General features: G+C 44.7%; 1 protein-coding gene across 2 annotated transcripts in view; it reads left to right on the forward strand.

The window, feature by feature from the left end:
- LOC147426294 (uncharacterized) overlaps positions 1 to 22,448 on the forward strand; it is a 40,969-nt gene extending 18,521 nt beyond the window's left edge. The window contains exons 2-3 of one of the 2 annotated variants that reach the window (XM_086498649.1): positions 21,360 to 21,392; positions 21,553 to 22,448. In XM_086498649.1, the coding sequence (XP_086354775.1) occupies positions 21,569 to 22,234 (666 nt within the window). In that variant the 5' untranslated portion in view covers positions 21,360 to 21,392; positions 21,553 to 21,568 and the 3' untranslated portion in view covers positions 22,235 to 22,448. The remainder of the gene's footprint in view (positions 1 to 21,359; positions 21,393 to 21,552) is intronic. The other variant, XM_086498648.1, reaches the window with a different exon arrangement.
- The last annotated feature ends 222 nt before the right edge of the window (positions 22,449 to 22,670 follow it).

Below are 22,670 nucleotides of genomic sequence, written 5' to 3' on the forward strand. Positions count from 1 at the left end.
CTTATCAGTGGCCTTGACACTCTGGTTCATCTGGCGGGCCCGCTGTTTCCGCATTTTTGAGGCACGCTCTGTGCCACCAGCAGAGACTGTTCCTGACTTTTGGCTAGAGCTGATCCATACTCTCAGAGGACAGCTAGAGGGACTACAGGGTAGCTCCGACCGCATGCGGGGGCGCCGCGAGGCTTTCCTTCGACTCTGGAGCCCTGGGCCTTTCTTCACCAGTGTCCAGGGTGTGCTCAGATGGCACTACCGACCACCTGTGTGGCTCTTCCCTCCTCCCATCTCTTGATTTAGCCTCATTGTATATATGTTGTTCTTTCATTGGGAGAGTCTCTCCATCATGTTTGTTGTAGTCCTCTCTTGCAGAGGTGGTTGTAGCCCTACGGGCAGTTTTCATTAACTAATAGAAGGATCTTTTTCTCGGGAAAAAAAAATTTCTTGGGTTGGTGGACAGTGTGCCCTACCACAACCTAAAGGGGTTTATAGCTAGAAGATTGGGCCTATAAAAGCAGCAAGGGAGCATAGGGTTTTGGCATCAGATTGGGAGCGCTAGCATCTGTAGAAGAGTAGCCAATGTTTTTGCTCCTAATCAGCCCTTGCGCGTTTGGGAGCATCAGATCAGCCCCAACGATCCCAAATCTTCCAGTGTTTTTGCTTCCCAGACCCAACGCTTGTAGTCGACAGCATTCAGCCCTATCGTTTTTTCTCCTAGATGCCCGATTAGCCTAGCGATTGCAAATTGCAGCAGATCAGCCCAGCGTTTTCAGATCTCGGCCCATCTCTCTCGTCGGAACGGCTTGGATTGGCCTTGGTAGCTTCTCCGTTGCAGTCCCATACTTCAGAGCCACCCCTCGGCCATTTCCTCGCTGGCATCGAGTGCTCCGTTTCTGTCCATCATTGGCATCGTCTAAATCTGCGTTTTCAGCCCTTCATTCCCCTCACATTGGGAGAGCAATTCAGGGCCATATCTACCCCTTGGTGGCCATCAACAATCCCGCATTGAGAAGGCATCAAATCAATCTTGGAGGGATTTCATCTTGAATAATTACCGAGGTGACACATTCGAGTCAGTAGAGTTTGCACTTGAGGTATTGCATGTGTGTACATTCCATTTACCCAATCAAAAGCAAACACCACATCAGCAACGGTGTGGGGGGCCCTTGAGAGGGTTGGTTGGGACCCCATCGGGTGTCACTCCTCCTCTCTTTTCTCTCTCCCTCTACACATCTCTACTGCACTCTCTCATTCCTTCTCTTCAGGGAAAGGTAAAAGGAACCATCATTCAAGCTAAAAGGAATCACTAACACAAGGAAAAAAAGAAAAGGATTTGTGAAAGTGTAAAACCTAGATCTTCTGTTAGGTGCAACGGAATGATTGTTTGCGCTTTGCTCAAGATGAGTGCTCCGAACTGTGCTCAAGGTTCCTTTTAGTTCTTATGGAAGGTAGAGCCTTCCGTTCTTAATGAGAGAATGCTATGATCACAAACAAAGTGAATGGACACTGTGCGTGCAAGTGTATGAGACTGAGAGATAGAGAGAGAAGAGAGATACGACACCAGAGACGTTGTAAAACCCTCCTCCGAAGGCCCCACTCGTCGGCGAGAGTGGTCTACTTTTGATTGCACAAAGTGGTACAATGCGTATGCAATGGACTGATGCAACTTGGGACTATGCCGATGACGACGACGGTGATGACGAAGTCGACCTAAGGGCTGAAATCTGCAATCTTTCTATCTGCTGAATTCTGACTCTATGTCGGTGACGATGTCGATGCGACGATGCGACGATGACACGCTGAAAACGCAGATGCTGAAATCTGCGTTTTCCGGGCTGAAACTGTAAACCTTGCGGAAATTGACCGTGCGGTGAGGAATTGCTGCGGGAAGGTGAGATCTGCGAGGTTCGGGACTTGATCTGCGATGTCTAACTGCTGAAAACTGAAAACGCTGATCCTAGGGCTGATTCTGTCGCGATAGATCTGCAAAACGCTAAGGTTGCTGGCAGATGCAAAAACGCTAGGGCTGAAAATTGCCTTTCTGTCGCCGGGATTCTGCAAATGCAAAAACGCTAGGCTGATCTGCTGGGGTCTTGTCGCCGTGGCTCTGCAAATGCAAAACGCTGGCTGATCTGTGGTGTCTTGTCCAAAAACGCTAGCCAAGTTGCTAGGGAGCAAAAACGCTAGAAGCCTTTGGGGTCCTGTTGAGAAGGCGCCTGTTGAGCGGTGCTCCTGCTGCCTCTTCTGCCAAATAGTGCTAGCTTGGGTTTGCTTATATATTAACTTAGGAAAATTGCCCTACCTACTTTTGTTGGAAAGTCACTTAAAAATAATAAGTGAAAAATACCAAAAATAGGGAAAATTGGCTAAATGCACTCGAAAATTCCCCTGACTGAATCTAATGGATTCTGATGGGAATTTTGATGATCATGCTGTGTGAAACCAGAGGATATGCATCTATACTAAGTGACTGGGCATGCACGGTCTACGAATAGACTCACAAAAGTGCCAGATCACTTCTAAATCTAGACTGACTGGACTGACTGAACCCTGATCATGCTGTAACTTGTCCACAGACACATACGGTTGGATGTGTCACGTGACAGCCCCTCCTTTTCAAAGTAGGTTACTAGTACCGAAATGTATGGCGTCGAGGGAGATCGCCAATAGCATCCGGAATCCTGGAAGGGACTCTTCGCCGGCCCACCCTGATGTGTGGGTCGTGCGGTACTTGAACTTCATAAAGGTTTGCAACGCTTGCTTCTTTGGGCCGCGCCGAAAGCGACACAAAGTCTTGTGTGGCTCCTTCGATGGTTCAACTTCGTCGAGAGTCATGCTTCAACTTCATCAAGAGTCATGCTTCTTCCGTCTTCAAGAATCTCCATGGTTGAAAATTCCTGAAACTACTTTCAACACAAAAACATGAACATACCTCTTCCATGTAAAGTGAGTGAAAAAAATATTGTCTTCCCTAAAGACTCTGTATGCAATGTAGATTAGCATAGAGACGGAGTGACAACCCGTTCATCAAACACATGCAAACAATGAGATCGAATCTTTCTCTTATGATCTAAAGCAATCAACTGTGGCAATTCACAACGGAAATGCCCATGCTTGGTGCCCCTACTTTCATGTGCACTTTCTACAAATGTGTCATGCCAAAGAAGAGACATGGAATGGTACTTCCTTGAATGCATACTTTTCAGCTTTTCATGAAACATCCGCATACATTTGTGCTCATCCATGAGAGAAACGTGCTCAACATACAATATGTCATGCCTAGGAAAAGGGATCACATAACGATGTTGACTAAAATACAGGAAACGATCTTGAATGAAACCCTCGAACAATGCGTGCGTATCAATCATGCGAACACATAATACTGCCTGTGAGGGTTTTTTGGACCTAAGATTGAGAGACGAGATCTATTCTTCCTGAATGATCGAATCGTCCTGTGGGGGTTCTTTGGACCTCGACTCGAAAGCCAAGATCGGTTCTTCGTGATTGATCGAATCTACAACGAGGTTAGCTTCGCTAGAAAAAGCATTCACTAACACATCATCCTTGTGAACAATCACATCATCTTCATGCAACTCATCATGCTTTTGAGAAATCACATCTTGATCATGCAAATCATCATGTTTGTGAGAAATCACATCTTGATCATGCAAATCATCATGCTTAGCAATATCATTTAAATCATCATGCTTATCTTTGTCATCCAAATCATCATGCTTGTCATTCAAATCATCATGCTTATCATCATGCAAATCATGTAGCTTATCATTGTCAATCAAATCATCATCATGCTTCACACAATCATGCAAATCCTGTGTGTCTTGCTTTGGAGGAGAAGAGACTGAGAGAGTCTTCTTTTCCCGATCCTGTTGAATCTGTGCCTGCATTTGAGAAAAGAGTTGCAACATCTCTTGCATTCTTGCTTTGGTCTCGCGGTCATATTTTGCTTGTCTTGCTTTGGCTTCCAAGCGTGCTTGCTCGCTCTCACGCGCTTCGTTGCCATTCTTTCTTGGTACTGACGCTCGATGGCCGCCATCTTTTCTTCGTGGTCACGCTCTATTTCTGCTTTTCGTTCTGCATCTCGTGCTTTGTTTTCTAACTTCTTGGCCATCATCCTCTTGTCGAAAGCCTCCATAGGAGGTAGTGCAATCCTTGTCGTAGATGGAAAAGGGGGAGGGTCGGAAAAACCTCTTGGTGGGGAAAATTCTTCTCCTCCTCTTCATGCTCATCACCTCCAAGCGAAGTATCCATTCTGCTTCGAGTCATGACCATGCTGAAGTCGTGGGATCTTGTGTGTTCGTAAGTTCACGAGGAACTTGGGTTCATGGCGATCCTGGATTCTTAAGTTCAAGAGGAACTTGGGTTCTTGCGGGTCTTGAGGTTCTTGAGGTTTTCTTTCGCTTGCAAATCGTGTTTGAGAAGGATCTTCTCTTCACCCGAGTTCTACTCTTTTCTGCGGGCGCACCCCTTGGCGGCCTTGCGCTCACACCAAGGTTTCTTTTTCCCACCTCACGTCGATTGGTCGGCCGCTACGTGCACGGTCCGCTCTCAATGAGTGAAAAGAGACACAAGGGAACGCTGGACAAGCCCTTCTTTCCTGGGAATCCTGTCACTCTTCAAAAAACACGATTAGGAATCGACACGCCCAAGCGAACTTGGGTTCGTGCGACCTCAACAAGCAAAAAAAATTATGTGGTTCTTGTGGTTCTTTCCTTGAGTGATACAGAACACTGCCAAAGCTCTGATACCAATGTTAGGTGCAACGGAATGATTGTTTGCGCTTTGCTCAAGATGAGTGCTCCGAATTGTGCTCAAGGTTCCTTTTAGTTCTTATGGAAGGTAGAGCCTTCTGTTCTTAATGAGAGAATGCTATGATCACAAACAAAGTGAATGGACATTGTGCGTGCAAGTGTATGAGATTGAGAGATAGAGACAGAAGAGAGATACGACACCAAAGACGTTGTAAAACCCTCCTCCGAAGGCCCCACTCTCGTCAGCGAGAGTGGTCTACTTTTGATTGCACAAAGTGGTACAATGCGTATGCAATGGACTGATGCAACTTGGGACTATGCCGACGACGACGACGGTGATGACGAAGTCGACCTAAGGGCTGAAATCTGCAATCTTTCTATCTGCTGAATTCTGACTCTATGTCGGTGACGACGATGCGACGATGACGCGCTGAAAACGCAGATGCTGAAATCTGCGTTTTCCGGGCTGAGACTGTAAACCTTGCGGAAACTGACCGTGCGGTGAGGAATTGCTGCGGGAAGGTGAGATCTGCGAGGTTCGGGACTTGATCTGCGATGTCTGACTGTTGAAAAGTGAAAACGCTGATCCTAGGGCTGATTCTGTCCCGATAGATCTGCAAAACGCTGAGGTTGCTGGCAGATGCAAAAATGCTAGGGCTGAAAATTGCCTTTCTGTCGTTGGGATTCTGCAAATGCAAAAACGCTAGGCTGATCTGCTGGGTCTTGTCGCCGTGGCTCTGCAAATGCAAAACGTTGGCTGATCTAAGGTGTCTTGTCCAAAGAACGCTAGCCAAGCTGTTGGGGAGCAAAAACGCTAGAAGCCTTTGGGGTCCTGCTGAGAAGGTGCCTGTTGAGCGGTGCTCCTGCTGCCTCTTCTGCCAAATAGTGCTAGCTTGGGTTTGCTTATATATTAACTTAGGAAAATTGCCCTACCTACTTTTGTTGGAAAGTCACTTAAAAATAATAAGTTAAAATTACCAAAAATAGGGAAAATTGGCGAAATGCACTGGAAAATTTTCCTGACTGAATCTAATGGATTCTGATGGGAATTCTGATGATCATGCTGTGTGCAACCGGAGGATATGCACCTATACTAAGTGACTAGGCATGCACGGTATACGAATAGACTCACAAAAGTGCCAGATCACTTCTAAATCTAGACTGACTGGACTGACTGAATCTTGATCATGCTGTAGCTTGTCCACGGACACATAGGTTTGGATGTGTCACGTGACATCCCCTCCTTTTCAAAGTGAGGTACTGGTACCGAACTGTATGGCGTCGAGGGAGATCGCCAATAGCATCCGGAATCCTGGAAGGGACTCTTCGCCGGCCCACCTTGATGTGTGGGTCGTGAGGTACTTGAGCTTCATAAAGGTTTCCAACGCTTGCTTCTTTGGGCCGCGCCGAAAGCGACACAAAGTCTTGTGTGGCTCCTTCGATGGTTCAACTTCGTCGAGAGTCATGCTTCTTCCGTCTTCAAGAATCTCTATGGCTGAAAATTCCTGAAACTACTTCCAACACAAAAACATGAACATACCTCTTCCATGTAAAGTGAGTGGAAAAAATCTTGTCTTCGCTAAAGACTGTGTATGCAATGTAGATGAACATAGAGACGGAGTGACAACCCGTTCATCAAACACATGCAAACAATGAGATCGAATCTTTCTGTTATGATGTAGAGCAATCAACTGTGGCAATTCACAACGGAAATGCCCATGCTTGGTGCTCATACTTTCATGTGCACTTTCTACCAATGTGTCATGCCAAGGAAGAGACATGGAATGGGACTTCCTTGAATGCATGCTTTTCAGCTTTTCATGAAACATCCGCATACATTCGTGCTCATCAATGAGAGAAACGTGCTCAACATACAATATGTCATGCCTAGGAAAAGGGATCACATAACGATCTTGACTAAAATACAGGAAACGATCTCTAATGAAACACTCGAACAATGCGTGCGTATCAATCATGCGAACACATAATACTTCCTGTGAGGGTTCTTTGGACCTAAGCTTGAGAGCCGAGATCTGTTCTTCCTGAATGATCGAATCGTCCTGTGGGGGTTCTTTGGACCTCGACTCGAAAGCCAAGATCGGTTCTTCGTGATTGATCGAATCTACAACAAAGTTAGCTTCGCTAGAAAAAGCATTCACTAACACATCATCCTTGTGAACAATCACATGATCTTCATGAAACTCATCATGCTTGTGAGAAATCACATCTTGATCATGCATATCATCGTGCTTGTGAGAAATCACATCTTGATCATGCAAATCATCATGCTTAGCAATATCATTCAAATCATCATGCTTATCTTTGTCATCTAAATCATCATGCTTGTCATTCAAATCATCATGCTTATGATCATGCAAATCATCGTGCTTATCATTGTCAATCAAATCATCATCATGCTTCACACAATCATTGAAATCCTGTGTGTCTTGCTTTGGAGAAGAAGAAACTGAGAGAGTCTCCTCTTCCCGATCCTGTTGAATCTGTGCCTGCATTTGAGAAAAGAGTTGCAACATCTCTTGCATTCTTGCTTTGGTCTCCCGGTCATATTGTGCTTGTCTTGCTTTGGCTTCCAAGCCTGCTTGCTTGCTCTGACGCGCTATGGCTGCCATTCTTTCTTGGTACTGACGCTCGATGGCCGCCATCTTTTCTTCGTGGTCACGTTCTATTTCTGCTTTTCGTTCTGCATCTCGTGCTTTGTCTTCTAACTTCTTGTCCATCATTCTCTTGTCGAAAGTCTCCATAGGAGTTAGTGCAATCCTTGTCGTAGATGGAAAAGGGGAAGGGTCGGAAAAACCTCCTAGTGGGGAAAATTCTTCTTCGCCTCTCTCATGCTCATCACCTCAAAGCGAAGTATCCATTCCGCTTCGAGTGATGACCACTCTGAAGTCGTGGGTTCTTGTGGGTTCTTAAGTTCACGAGGAACTTGGGTTCTTGGGGATCTTGGGTTCTTAAGTTCACGAGGAACTTGGGTTCTTGCGGGTCTTGAGGTTCTTGAGGTTCTTGAGGTTTTCGTTCGCTTGCATATCGTGTTTGAGAAGGATCTTCTCTTCACTCGTGTTCTACCCTTTTTTGCGGGCGCACCCCTTGGCGGTGTTGAGCTCACACCAAGGTTGCTTTCTCCCACCTCACGTCGATTGGTCGGCCTCTAAGTGCACGGTCTGCTCTCAATGAGTGAAAAGAGACACAAGGGGAGGCTGGACAAGCCCTTCTTTTCTGGGATTCCTGTCACTCTTCAAAAAACACGATTAGGAATCGACACGCCCAAGCGAACTTGGGTTCGTGCAACCTTAACAAGCAAAAAAAATTATGTGGTTCTTGTGGTTCTTTCCTTGACTGATACAGAACACTGCCAAAGCTCTGATATCAATGTTAGGTGCAGCGGAATGATTGTTTGCGCTTTGCTCAAGATTGAGTGCTCTGAACTGTTCTCAAGGTTCCTTTTAGTTCTTATGGAAAGTAGAGCCTTTCGTTCTTAATGAGAGAATGCTATGATCACAAACAAAGTGAATGGACACTGTGCGTGCAAGTGTATGAGACTGAGAGATAGAGAGAGACGAGAGATACGACACCAGAGACGACGTAAAACCCTCCTCCGAAGGCCCCACTCTCGTCGGCGAGAGTGGTCTACTTTTGATTGCACAAAGTGGTACAATGCGTATGCAATGGACTGATGCAACTTGGGACTATGCCGATGACGACGACGGTGATGACGAAGTCGACCTAAGGGCTGAAATCTGCCATCTTTCTATCTGCTGAATTCTGACTCTATGTCGGTGACGATGTCGATGACGACGATGCGACTATGACGCGTTGAAAACGCAGATGCTGAAATCTGCGTTTTCCGGGCTGAAACTGTAAACCTTGCGGAAACTGACCGTGCGGGGAGGAACTGCTGTGGGAAGTGAGATCTGCGAGGTTCGGGACTTGATCTGCGATGTCTGACTGCTGAAAACCTGAAAACGCTGATCCTAGGGCTGATTTTGTCGCGATAGATCTGCAAAACGCTGAGGTTGCTGGCAGATGCAAAAACGCTAGGGCTTAAACTTGCCTTTCTGTCGCCGGGATTCTGCAAATGCAAAAACGCTAGGCTGATCTCCTGGGATCTTGTCGCCGTGGCTCTGCAAATGCAAAACGCTGGCTGATTTGTGGTGTCTTGTCCAAAAACGCTAGCCAAGCTGCTGGGGAGCAAAAACGCTAGAAGCCTTTGGGGTCCTGCTGAGAAGGTGCCTGTTGAGTGGTGCTCCTGCTGCCTCTTCTGCCAGATAGTGCTAGCTTGGGTTTGCTTATATATTAACTTAGCAAAATTGCCTTACCTACTTTTGTTGGAAAGTCACTTAAAAATAATAAGTGAAAAATACCAAAAATAGGGAAAATAGGCTAAATGTAATGGGAAATTCCCCTGACTGAATCTAATGGATCTTGATGGGAATTCTGATGATCATGCTGTGTGCAACCAGAGGATATGCACCTGTACTAAGTGACTGGGCATGCACGGTCTACGAATAGACTCACAAAAGTGCCAGATCACTTCTAAATCTAGACTGACTGGACTGACTGAATCCTGATCATGCTGTAGCTTGTCCACGGACACATAGGGTTGGATGTGTCACGTGACATCCCCTCTTTTTCAAAGTGAGGTACTGGTACCGAACTGTATGGCGTCGAGGGTGATCGCCAATAGCATCCGGAATCCTGGAAGGGACTCTTCGCCGGCCCACCCTGATGTGTGGGTCGTACGGTACTTTAACTTCGTAAAGGTCTGCAACGCTTGCTTCTCTGGGCCGCGCCAAAAGCGACACAAAGTAAGGTGTGGTTCCTTCAATGCTTCAACTTCATCAAGAGTCATGCTTCTTCCGTCTTCAAGAATCTCCATGGCTGAAAATTCCTGAAACCACTTCCAACACAAAAACATGAACATACCTCTTCCATGTAAAGTGAGTGGAAAAAATCTTGTCTTCGCTAAAGACTGTGTATGCAATGTAGATGAACATAGAGACGGAGTGACAACCCGTTCATCAAACACATGCAAACAATTAGATCGAATCTTTCTCTTATGATCTAGAGCAATCAACTGTAGCAATTCACAACGGAAATGCCCATGCTTGGTGCTCATACTTTCATGTGCACTTTCTACAAATGTATCATGCCAGGGAAGAGACATGGAATGGGACTTCCTTGAATGCATACTTTTCAGCTTTTCATGAAACATCCGCATACATTCGTGCTCATCCATGAGAGAAACGTGCTCAACATACAATATGTCATGCCTAAGAAAAGGGATCACATAACGATGTTGACTAAAATACAAGAAACGATCTCGAATGAAACACTCGAACAATGCGTGCGTATCAATCATGCGAACACATAATACTTCCTGTGAGGGTTCTTTGGACCTAAGCTTGAGAGCTGAGATCTGTTCTTCGTGAATGATCGAATCGTCCTGTGGGGGTTCTTTGGACCTCGACTCGAAAGCCAAGATCGGTTCTTCGTGATTGATCGAATCTACAACGAGGTTAGCTTCTCTAGAGAAAGCATTCACTAACACATCATCCTTGTTAACAATCACATCATCTTCATGCAACTCATCATGCTTGTGAGAAATCACATCTTGATCATGCAAATCATCGTACTTGTGAGAAATCACATCTTGATCATGCAAATCATCATGCTTAGCAATATCATTCAAATCATCATGCTTATGTTTGTCATCCAAATCATCATGCTTGTCATTCAACTCATCATGCTTATCATGATGTAAATCATCGTGCTTATCATTGTCAATCAAATCATCATCATGCTTCACACAATCATTGAAATCCTGTGTGTCTTGCTTTGGAGAAGAAGAGACTGAGAGAGTGTCCTCTTCCCGATCGTGTTGAATCTGTGCTTGCATTTGAGAAAAGAGTCGCAACATCTCTTGCATTCTTGCTTTGGTCTCTCGGTCATATTTAGCTTGTCTTGCTTTGGCTTCCAAGCGTGCTTGCTCGCTCTGACGCGCTATGGCTGCCATTCTTTCTTGGTACTGACGCTCGATGGCCGCAATCTTTTCTTTGTGGTCACGCTCTATTTCTGCTTTTCGTTCTGCATCTCGTGCTTTGTCTTCTAACTTCTTGTCCATCATCCTTTTGTCGAAAGCCTCCATAGGAGTTAGTGCAATCATTGTCGTAGATGGAAAAGGGGAAGGGTCGGAAAAACCTCCTGGTGGGGAAAATTCTTCTTCGCCTCTCTCACGCTCATCACCTCAAAGCGAAGTATCCATTCCGCTTCGAGTGATGACCACTCTGAAGTCGTGGGTTCTTGTGGGTTCTTAAGTTCACGAGGAACTAGGGTTCTTGGGGATCTTGGATTCTTAAGTTCACGAGGAACTTGGGTTCTTGCGGTTCTTGAGGTTCTTGAGGTTTTCTTTCGCTTGCATATTGTGTTTGAGAAGGATCTTCTCTTCACTCGAGTTCTACTCCTTTCTGCGGGCGCACCCCTTGGTGGCCTTGAGTTTACACCAAGGTTGCTTTCTCCCACCTCACGTCGATTGGTCGGCCTCTAAGTGCACGGTCCGCTCTCAATGAGTGAAAAGAGACACAAGGGGAGGCTGGACAAGCCCTTCTTTCCTGGGATTCCTGTCACTCTTCAAAAAACACGATTAGGAATTGACACGCCCAAGCGAACTTGGGTTCGTGCGACCTTAACAAGCAAAAAAAATTATGTGGTTCTTGTTGTTCTTTCCTTGAGTGATACAGAACACTGCCAAAGCTCTAATACCAATGTTAGGTGCAGCGGAATGATTGTTTGCGCTTTGCTCAAGATGAGTGCTCCGAACTGTGCTCAAGGTTCCTTTTAGTTCTTATGGAAAGTAGAGCCTTTCGTTCTTAATGTGAGAATGGTATGATCACAAACAAAGTGAATGGACACTGTGCGTGCAAGTGTATGAGACTGAGAGATAGAGAGAGAAGAGAGATACGACACCAGAGACGACGTAAAACCCTCCTCCGAAGGCCCCACTCTCGTCGGCGAGAGTGGTCTACTTTTGATTGCACAAAGTGGTACAATGCGTATGCAATGGACTGATGCAACTTGGGACTATGCCGATGACGACGACGGTGATGACGAAGTCGTCCTAAGGGCTGAAATCTGCCATCTTTCTATCTGCTGAATTCTGACTCTATGTCGGTGACGATGTCGATGACGACGATGCGACCATGACGCGTCGAAAACCCAGATGCTGAAATCTGCGTTTTCCGGGCTGAAACTGTAAACCTTGCGGAAACTGACCGTGCGGGGAGGAACTGCTGTGGGAAGTGAGATCTGCGAGGTTTGGGACTTGATCTGCGATGTCTGACTGCTGAAAACCTGAAAACGCTGATCCTAGGGCTGATTCTGTCGCAATAGATCTGCAAAACGCTGAGGTTGCTGGCAGATGCAAAAACGCTAGGGGCTGAAACTTGCCTTTCTGTCGCCGGGATTCTGCAAATGCAAAAACGCTAGGCTGATCTCCTGGGGTCTTGTCGCCGTGGCTCTGCAAATGCAAAACGCTGGCTGATTTGTGGTGTCTTGTCCAAAAACGCTAGCCAAGCTGCTGGGGAGCAAAAACGCTAGAAGCCTTTGGGGTCCTGCTGAGAAGGTGCCTGTTGAGTGGTGCTCCTGTTGCCTCTTCTGCCAGATAGTGCTAGCTTGGGTTTGCTTATATATTAACTTAGCAAAATTGCCTTACCTACTTTTGTTGGAAAGTCACTTAAAAATAATAAGTGAAAAATACCAAAAATAGGGAAAGTAGGCTAAATGTAATGGGAAATTCCCCTGACTGAATCTAATGGATCTTGATGGGAATTCTGATGATCATGCTGTGTGCAACCAGAGGATATGCACCTGTACTAAGTGACTGGGCATGCACGGTCTACGAATAGACTCACAAAAGTGCCAGATCACTTCTAAATCTAGACTGACTGGACTGACTGAACCCTGATCATGCTGTAGCTTGTCCACGGACACATAGGGTTAGATGTGTCATGTGACATCCCCTCCTTTTCAAAGTGAGGTATTGGTACCGAACTGTATGGCGTCGAGGGTGATCGCCAATAGCATCCGGAATCCTGGAAGGGACTCTTCGCCGGCCCACCTTGATGTGTGGGTCGTGCGGTACTTGAACTTCGTAAAGGTCTGCAATGCTTGCTTCTTTGGGCCGCGCCGAAAGCGACACAAAGTCAGGTGTGGTTCCTTCAATGCTTCAACTTCATCGAGAGTCATGCTTCTGCCGTCTTCAAGAATCTCTATGGCTGAAAATTCTTGAAATCACTTCCAACACAAAAACATGAACATACCTCTTCCATGTAAAGTGTGTGGAAAAAATCTTGTCTTCGCTAAAGACTGTGTATGCAATGTATATGAACATAGAGACGGAGTGACAACCCGTTCATCAAACACATGCAAACAATGAGATCGAATCTTTCTCTAATGATCTAGAGCAATCAACTGTGGCAATTCACAACGGAAATGCCCATGCTTGGTGCTCATACTTTCATGTGCACTTTCTACAAATGTGTCATGCCAAGGAAGAGACATGGAATGGGACTTCCTTGAATGCATACTTTTCAGCTTTTTATGAAACATCCGCATACATTCGTGCTCATCCATAAGAGAAACGTGCTCAACATACAATATGTCATGCCTAGGAAAAGGGATCACATAACGATGTGGACTAAAATACAGGAAACGATCTCGAATGAAACACTCGAACAATGCGTGCGTATCAATCATGCGAACACATAATACTTCCTGTGAGGGTTCTTTGGACCTAAGCTTGAGAGCTGAGATCTGTTCTTCGTGAATGATCGAATCGTCCTGTGGGGGTTCTTTGGACCTCGACTCGAAAGCCAAGATCGGTTCTTCGTGATTGATCGAATCTACAACAAGGTTAGCTTCGCTAGAAAAAGCATTCACTAACACATCATCCTTGTTAACAATCACATCATCTTCATTGAACTCATCATGCTTGTGAGAAATCACATCTTGATCATACAAATCATCGTGCTTGTGAGAAATCACATCTTGATCATGCAAATCATCATGCTTAGCAATATCATTCAAATCATCATGCTTATGTTTGTCATCCAAATCATCATGCTTGTCATCATGCAAATCATTGTGCTTATCATTGTCAATCAAATCATCATCATGCTTCACACAATCATTGAAATCCTGTGTGTCTTGCTTTGGAGAAGAAGAGACTGAGAGAGTCTCCTTTTCTCGATCCTGTTGAATCTGTGCCTGCATTTGAGAAAAGAGTCGCAACATCTCTTGCATTCTTGCTTTGGTCTCGCGGTCATATTCTGCTTGTCTTGCTTTGGCTTCCAAACGTGCTTGCTCGCTCCCATGCGCTATGGCTGCCATTCTTTCTTCGTACTGACGCTCGATGGCCGCCATCTTTTCTTCGTGGTCACGCTCTATTTCTGCTTTTCGTTCTGCATCTCGTGCTTTGTCTTCTAAATTCTTGTCCATCATCCTCTTGTCGAAAGCCTCCATAGGAGTTAGTGCAATCCTTGTCGTAGATGGAAAAGGGGGAGGGTCGGAAAAACCTCCTGGTGGGGAAAATTCTTCTTCGCCTCTCTCATGCTCATCACCTCAAAGCGAAGTATCCATTCCTCTTCGAGTGATGACCATTCTGAACTTGTGGGTTCTTAAGTTCATGAGGAACTTGGGTTTTTGGGGATCTTGGGTTCTTAAGTTCACGAGGAACTTGGGTTCTTGCGGGTCTTGAGATTCTTGAGGTTTTCTTTCGCTTGCAAATCGTGTTTGAGAAGGATCTTCTCTTCACCCGAGTTCTACTCCTTTCTGAGGGCGCACCCCGTGGTGGCCTTGCGCTCACACCAAGGTTGCTTTTTCCCACCTCACGTCAATTGGTCGGCCGCTAAGTGCATGGTCCGCTCTCAATGAGTGAAAAGAGACATAAGGGGAGGCTGGACAAGCCCTTCTTTCCTGGGATTCCTGTCACTCTTCAAAAAACACGATTAGGAATCGACACGCCAAAGCGAACTTGGGTTCGTGCGACCTCAACAAGCAAAAAAAAATTCTGTGGTTTTTGTGGTTCTTTTCTTGAGTGATACAGAACACTACCAAAGCTCTGATACCAATGTTAGGTGCAGCGGAATGATTGTTTGCGCTTTGCTCAAGATGAGTGCTCCGAACTGTGCTCAAGGTTCCTTTTAGTTCGTATGGAAGGTAGAGCCTTCCGTTCTTAATGAGAGAATGCTATGATCACAAACAAAGTGAATGGACACTGTGCGTGCAAGTGTATGAGATTGAGAGATAGATTCAGCTTAAAACATGAATATCCAAAAAGATAGCATGAATTGTTTTGAAAGACTGAAAATTACCTTGTAAACAACATTTTGCAAAAATCAAATTCTCATTTACTACTTATAGTGACTGATAAATATAGGCTTTCAAATATGATATTTTCCATTCAAGATGGCATTTGCTTTCAATATGGGTTTATAAGTTTGAAAAATATGATTTCTTTAGGAAGCTACAGAGTTTTGATGTTTTTTTACCAAAAACAACTCAAAATTTGCGTGAACTTTCATTGTAAAACTTATCATATATCTTCTTCTATAGTATATATTTTGATGTGGAAAAAAATGATGTACTTTTTTCACCTCATAACCTATATACACAATGGGCAAGAACCAAAAAGTCAATTGTTAGCTTATGGAAATAAATGTCAAAAGTTGATGAAAAAGCAGGACACTTTAGTGTCCTAGGACATTTGAGTGTCCAATTACAGAACTAGTGTTAAAAGCCTACATACTACACAAGCATGTTTAAAACTTTATATACAAACACAAAACCATAGAAAGTTCAAAAATTAGAATTTAGAGACTAGCTTGTGAGCATGGGAGAAGGTGAAGGTGAGCAAGAGAGGGTGAGAGGATGAGCTGGCCCCTAATTCGCAGCTCACAGCTCACTGATGTGCTGCAATGCCTTCATAACAGAGTTAGCAGCCCAACTCGCGCGGCCAAAAAACTGCATGCGAAAAATTTTGCCCCAAATTTTTTGCCGGGTGCGGAATCACTTTCTCGACGTTTCCGTACTCGGACGAGTACAGAAGTACGGCTGGGCAACCAGGCCTTTTGAAGGATCTTCAGTTTGTATAAATTTTTGGTGATGCCTTTTGGCCTTAGCAATGCTCCAGCGACTTTCAACGGAATGATGGATAGGATTTTCAGAGAGAGTAGATCATTTGTCGGCACTTTCTTTGATGACATTATAGTCTTCTCCAAGGATGAAGCAGAACATAGACACCATCTGCTACAGGTCTTTCAGGCATTGGGAGATCACAAGCTAGGTATCAATGCCAAAAAGAGTGAATTTTCCTTGCCGGAGATACATTTTTTGGGACACATCGTCTCAGCAGAGCAGGAGTACAGATAGACCCGGCCAAGATTGAGACTATACGTGATTGGCCCGATCTGAAGAATGTTCGTAAAGTTAGAAGCTTCTTGGGCGTATGTTCTTACTACCGGTAGTTTATTCGAAAGTTTGCAGAGGTAGCTTCCCCTTTGCACATTCTGACATAGAAAGGAGTCTGACCCACGGAGGTGACTGCCTTTCAGACACTGAAAGAGAAATTGACTACTGGACCAATATTGACTTTGCCGGATTCTCAAAAGTCATTTGAAGTATATTGTGATGCTTGTGGTCGTAGTCTGGGAGCGGTCTTAATGCAAGAAGGCCATGTGATTTCCTATGAAAGCCGATTGTTTTCAAGGCCAGAATTGACAGCACAAATCTATGAGAAAGAGCTTTTGGCAGTAATCCACGCTCTTACTCAGTGGCAACTCGGAACCGATTTAACGGTCTTCACTGATCATCAGAGTTTATGCTACTTCTTGTCATAGAAGAAGCTTTTGGAAAAGCAAATGCGGTGGGCTAACATCTTGTCACAGTTTCACTTCCAGATTGTCCATGTTCAGGGACAGAAGAACTTGGTGGCAGATGCTGTGTCTCGGAAGCTGCTAGTCTTGGCTATTTCCGCGATTCATCACAGAAGCTTCGATGACATGGTTGATCAGTACGTCACAGATCCGGATTTTTCAGATGTATTCACTCGAATACAGAATGGGGAGGTAGTAGCGGGATATTCCATACGGGATGGCTACTTGATGATGAAAACGATGTTGTGCGTTATACAGCCGTTGAGGGAAAAGGTTTTGACTGAGTGCCATTGTCCACCTTTTACGGGTCACCGTGGCGTTGACACCACCTTGAAAGGTGTGGATAGTTACTTCTTTTCGCCAAGACTCAAGAAGGATGTGGACAACTTCGTACGCAGTTGCTTGGTATGCCAAAAGGTCAAGTTTGATAGGCATAAAGCACAGGGATTGTTACAGCCTTTACCCATTTCCACCCCGCCTCTAGGAAAGTATTGCAATGGATTTCATTTTTGATCTTCCAAAGACACAAAGTGGGCATGATGGCATTTGGACTGTCATTAATAGATTTAGCAAGCAAGCTCACTTCATTCCAGTGAAGAAAACAGTCAAGCCGGATCATTTAGCGAGATTGTTCATTGCACAGATTTTCAAATTACATGGCATGCTTGAGACGGTAGTCTTTGACAGAGATTCCCGATTCATGAGTTTGTTTTGGAAGGCTATTTGGGAGAACATTGGCACACGGTTGCAATTCTCGTCATCTTTCCATCCGCAGACAGATGGGCAATGTGAGATTGCAAATTCAGTCGTACTAGATTTATTGAAGTCTTACATTTTTTATCAGAAGACTCAATGGGAAATTTTTTTGCCCTTGGTGGAATTTTCCTACAATAACACGATCCACTCTTCGACGGGGAAGGCGCCATTTGAGGTCATTGAAGGTGCTCCAAAGGTTCCACCCTTCCTTAGCACGAAAAATAAGATTTTTGAAGCCGACCAGTACACGAGGGACTTGGACGTTGCTTTTGCCAAGGTTTGGGAGGCTTTAGCAAAATCTTAGGAACGACACAAGAAGGCAGTAGATTGACACCGTCGCGATTTGAAATTAAAGAAAGACGATTGGGTGCTCTTACGTTTTGAGAAGGCACGCTTAAGAAAGAAAAAGAAGCGGCTTTTTTCAAAGCTTAGCATGAGGTACTATGGTCCTTTCCAGATAAAAGAAAAGATAAATGATGTCTTCTTTAGACTGAAGCTGCCTAATACTTGGAAGATTCACAATGCTTTTCATGTGAGTCTATTGAAGCCTTTTAAAGGCGATGTTCCCGATGACGGGGAGCCGGATGACAACCCAAAGTGGAGGAAAGCGAGGAGATACTCGTTCCAGAACAGATATTGGCACACAAGGACAGAAAGATAAAAGATAAAGTGATTAGGCGGTTCTTGGTTAAGTTCAAGAATTATCCTGTATTGGATGCGAAGTGGATGGAGAAGGAGGACCTAGCAAATACTCCTTAGATTTTGGAACTTTACCTTGAAGCATTCGGTGCAGCATAGTCTACTCCAATAGAACCCCGATTTTAGCATGGGTGAATCTAGTGCAGCGGTTTTGCACAAGAGAGGGGTCACTCCACTCCTTTGTCAATGGATTACCCCGATTTTGAATAGAGTCACTGATGTCTCCCTTTGGGTTGCAGGGATACAGATGGGTTGACAATATTCTGTTGTACGACTTTATGAACCGGAATTCCCGAAAACGAAAATGAAAATGATTGATTTGTACTTGACTTGTTTGAGTGCAGGAACTGAAAGACGAAATGACTGTAGTATTTCGGTCTCATAAATCTCTATATACATGATTGCAATAAGGATTAGTTAATGGCATCCGTGAGGTTCGAAATGGATCTAGATGCGATTACTGTGCAGGAACTGAAAGACGAAATGACTGTAGTATTTCGGTCTCATAAATCTCTATATACATGATTGCAATAAGGATTAGTTAATGGCATCCGTGAGGTTCGGAATGGATCTAGATGCGATTACTAAATACGTTGCCGATTAATCATGGTCTGAGATTTAAAATGAATTTGTATGTGATTTGTCATGTGATGTCCTGTGATGTCAAGTGATTCTTGTGATGTCCGGTGATGTGACTGTCGATTTGTACGAGTGCTAGATGTGTTGTGTCCAATACGTCGGTACTAATAGTCAGTGTCTACTAAGACAGTTTATGGCCTCTGTCTGTTTTGCAGGCGTAATCAAGGACGATTACAATTCTCTCAAGAGGGGGGTATGTCACAAACTAATGACATGGCAGGCCCCAGATACGCAGAGAAATGCGCCGACAGGCTGATGTGGCAGCAACCCAACGAAAACCCGCCGAAAATTACGCTAGCAAGTTGACACGTGGCAGGCTGTACGGATCTCGGTCTTTTGCGTTGGTCATGTTGATGTGGCAGTGTACGGACGTCCGTAAATTACGATGGCTGACTTTTGGCAGCTTTTGGGCATAATGCTTTTGAGTTGAAGCTTTTGAGTTGGCTCTGCTTTGGGCAACCCTTGTAACAATAAATAGGTCTTTTGGGCCTTATTACTCAGAGCATCTGGATGCAGAGTCTGAGTGTGAGTTCCCAGGGACTCGCTTGTACTTTGCACACAGATTAATATAGAAAAGAAATACTGAAAGGGGCGCCAATCTTTGGGGCCAATACCTCTGGACATGGAACTACGCCGGGCCGTGTCATCTTTTGTGAACTGTTTTAAAGTGAATCTCTGTTGTGTCACTGTAGAATCTAGACTTGGGGTGTCCAAGTTTGTTGCACATTACTCTGCTGCTAAGTCAATTGAGCGACCGGTTGAGATATTTTTTTAAGACTAGAAGGTCCAAAGGGGGGAATTAATGCATGAGTGCCACTTACACATTTTTGGGCATTTTCCAACTTAAGAGAGAGAGAAGCGTTAAAATAAAATATTGGCTGCATTTTTCAGCCGTATGGTGGATTGTTGCAGTTATAAAAGCTATTGTGTGCAAGCTTTCCCTCTCATATACAGTGTAGTGCAAGAAGTGATGTCCTGCACACTCTACACTGCTCTCTCTCTCCCTCACGTGTAGTAACATAATGCCCTATAAGAGGGCTCTTCATTTGACCTATGTACAGTTGTGTGGTCTGATGCTTCTGTGCGGAGGCAAGAGCTCTTTGAGCAGGAACAGGAGTAGCTAACTGCTACTCCAAAAGCAGGCATCGGTGAGGGTGATAACCTCAGCTTACAGGTGCATTTTTAGCGTTGGTTATGCGTTGTTTTTGAACTGTTTTGTAGCCGTATGGATGTCAAAAGCATTGGAAACAGTGCCCCACTGTCAGAGGACAGTTCCGGGACTGTTTAGGACTGAAAACAGAGGGTTTATGTCTTTGGAAAGGAGTTAGAGCAGGGGGATTTGTTAAGGGCGAGTTTGGGGTTGTTATGCTGCCGAAATTTTACCAGAACAGGTGTGATCTAGTTGGATACAGGTGAAGATCCCCAAAACTCTACTTTTGTAACTTTACCCTCTAAAGGAAGAAAGAAATATCGAAAAGGATCGCCAGTTTTTGGGGCCTACATGTTGTTGGCGTCTGCTCGGAGCATTCTAACTTCTGAGCCGTGTGTTCTTTGAAGTGTTAATTCCCGTTACAGGTTTCTTGTACAAGGTTTCTCTGTGTTTTACAGCTTAAAGTAAAGTTTTGGGTGAGAGCTAAAGTCTCCCCCCCCCCCCCCCCCCGAAAAAAAGAGGGCCCTGTCTCTGGTCACTTTGCCTTTGAAGGTCATGTTTAGGGCTCGGGTTGCGGTTTCAGCCATTAGGCTTAGGGTTTCAATTGTGATGTCACCAATCTGGTGATAGGAGCAGACAAGGAAGATGTAACTTCTCCGACTTCAACCGGTGCATGCTTGTAACTGCCATACATGTTCCAGACCACCACCCATATGCAAAAATGCACCGGAAAGGGGGGTGGCCTAAAAAACTTTAGGAAAGAGACGGGTGATGGAGAGAGGAGAGAAGGAAAGGGCAAATCATCCCTATAGAGAAAGGCAGAAAGAAGTCAGGGCAAAGGAAAAAAGAACCTAGGCTCTTACTCAAGTTACAAGGAGATGGTTAGAGAGGTGTCTAGGGGCTTACATCAGCTATCAAATATGTTCAGGCAGAACATGCGGTGTTCTTAATGGAGATCTTTTAGACACTGGGGATTTCATGAAGGCTTTGTGTGATGTGGATCTTCTCGTTCTTTCCAGATTTCCACACACTGACAGAGCAAAGCTTGCTTTGGAGGCTCCTGGGGAGGGTATTTACTATTATGTTTGGGGAGGCTTCTAGGGTTTTTCCCGCAGCTTTATCATTGTTGTAGATTCGGAGTCGTCTTTTGACATCACGGTGCAGGATTGTTTTCAAAAATGTGAAAGGGATTGAGCATTTGGTCTTTGTGGGAAAAGATTTTGCTAACTCACACTGCCTGCTAATTCACATCGAGCACATTGCACGTGCCAAAGCTACTTCTGTGTGCAGCAAGTATGATTTCTGGAATGCTTAGTCTATCAGTTGATTAAGTCAAGTTTAAAAGCAAGCGACTAAGGGTTTTGGTGTTGTATCAAATAGATTACATCTTTTTGATTGATTAATCAGGAATGGATAATCAGAATCACATCTGCAAAAAGTGTGAGTGTTTGGCTGGTCACGGAGGACCCGGTTTTTCTAAAGACTGTTTACATGGAAAGGGGAACTTTATGTTATGTTCACATTTGAATGGCGAGTTCAGATAATTTTCAGAAATCCTGATGCCTATGATTTGACATCTTGCGTGCATCTACTTTGGCAGGAGTACACGAAACATTATGGATAGCGCACTTGCAGCATGGAAGAGGTTGACAGGGCAATTGGAAGCGCGTGGAGGAAATGTGCAAGAAATCCTCTTTAGGCTCTATTCGCATCCAAGCCGCAGATATCACAATCTCAGTCATATAACAGATTGCTTGACTGAGCTAGAGGAGTTTAAATCGATGCATCCGTCCTATGTGTCATCATTGGACATAGATGAGATCACCATAGCCGTATGGTTTCATGATGCCATCTATGATCCAAGAGCGCCGAGCAATGAAGAGGACAGTGCTCATCTCTTTGAGCAGGTCTCTGAAGGCATGGATCTCTCTTCCCGTGAGAGCATAAAGAGGATGATCCTAGCCACAAAACATCATCATCCCCTTTCCTGCAGCAGCTCTATGCTACAAGAGCAATTGGTGCTGGACCTGGACCTTTCTATTCTTGGACAAAGCAAGAGTAAGTTTGATGAATATGACGAGGCGATCCGTATGGAATATGATTGGGTACCAGAAGCTGTTTACCGCAAGAAACGTGCAGATGTGCTTCGTGGTTTTCTCCAGAGAAATCGCGTCTACTTCACCGATTATTTTCATGAGAAGTTCGATTCCAATGCACGACACAACTTGGAAAGAGCCATTGCTAGTTTGATGGCTACACCTTCGGCTATGCAGAGTGCATGAATTCGTCGTGTTGATTTCGATGGTTGTCCTGACAGTTTTGTTCACAGTGGTCTTTTTCCAAAGAATATACTGGTGGTACATATCCAAATTGTGGGTAAGCCATTGTCCGTCTTAGAAGTTTTGAAATGCCCGGATGCTAATTGAATCAAGACTTCAATGGCAATGGGCCAATACCATCTCGACATAGTATGCTAGTCATCATGTTTTGGTCTCATTTTCCTTGTTAGTTGTGCCATAGTGTGCTGAAAGTGAGTTTATTTTCTACAAACACTATGTTTGGCAAGACTAGGCCAGTGTAAGGATGGTAGGAGTTACCACCATTGATCCAACATTTTAGAAGCAAAGCACCTTACCTCTTTAATGATTTAGATCAGCACTCTCTCTTAAGGATTTGAAATCTATAGAACCGGTGTCCAAGGCCAGTTCTCTTGACTCG

Source organism: Adiantum capillus-veneris, chromosome 24 (assembly GCF_014529385.1).
Source record: "Adiantum capillus-veneris isolate H3 chromosome 24, ASM1452938v2, whole genome shotgun sequence".
NCBI lineage: Eukaryota > Viridiplantae > Streptophyta > Polypodiopsida > Polypodiales > Pteridaceae > Adiantum > Adiantum capillus-veneris.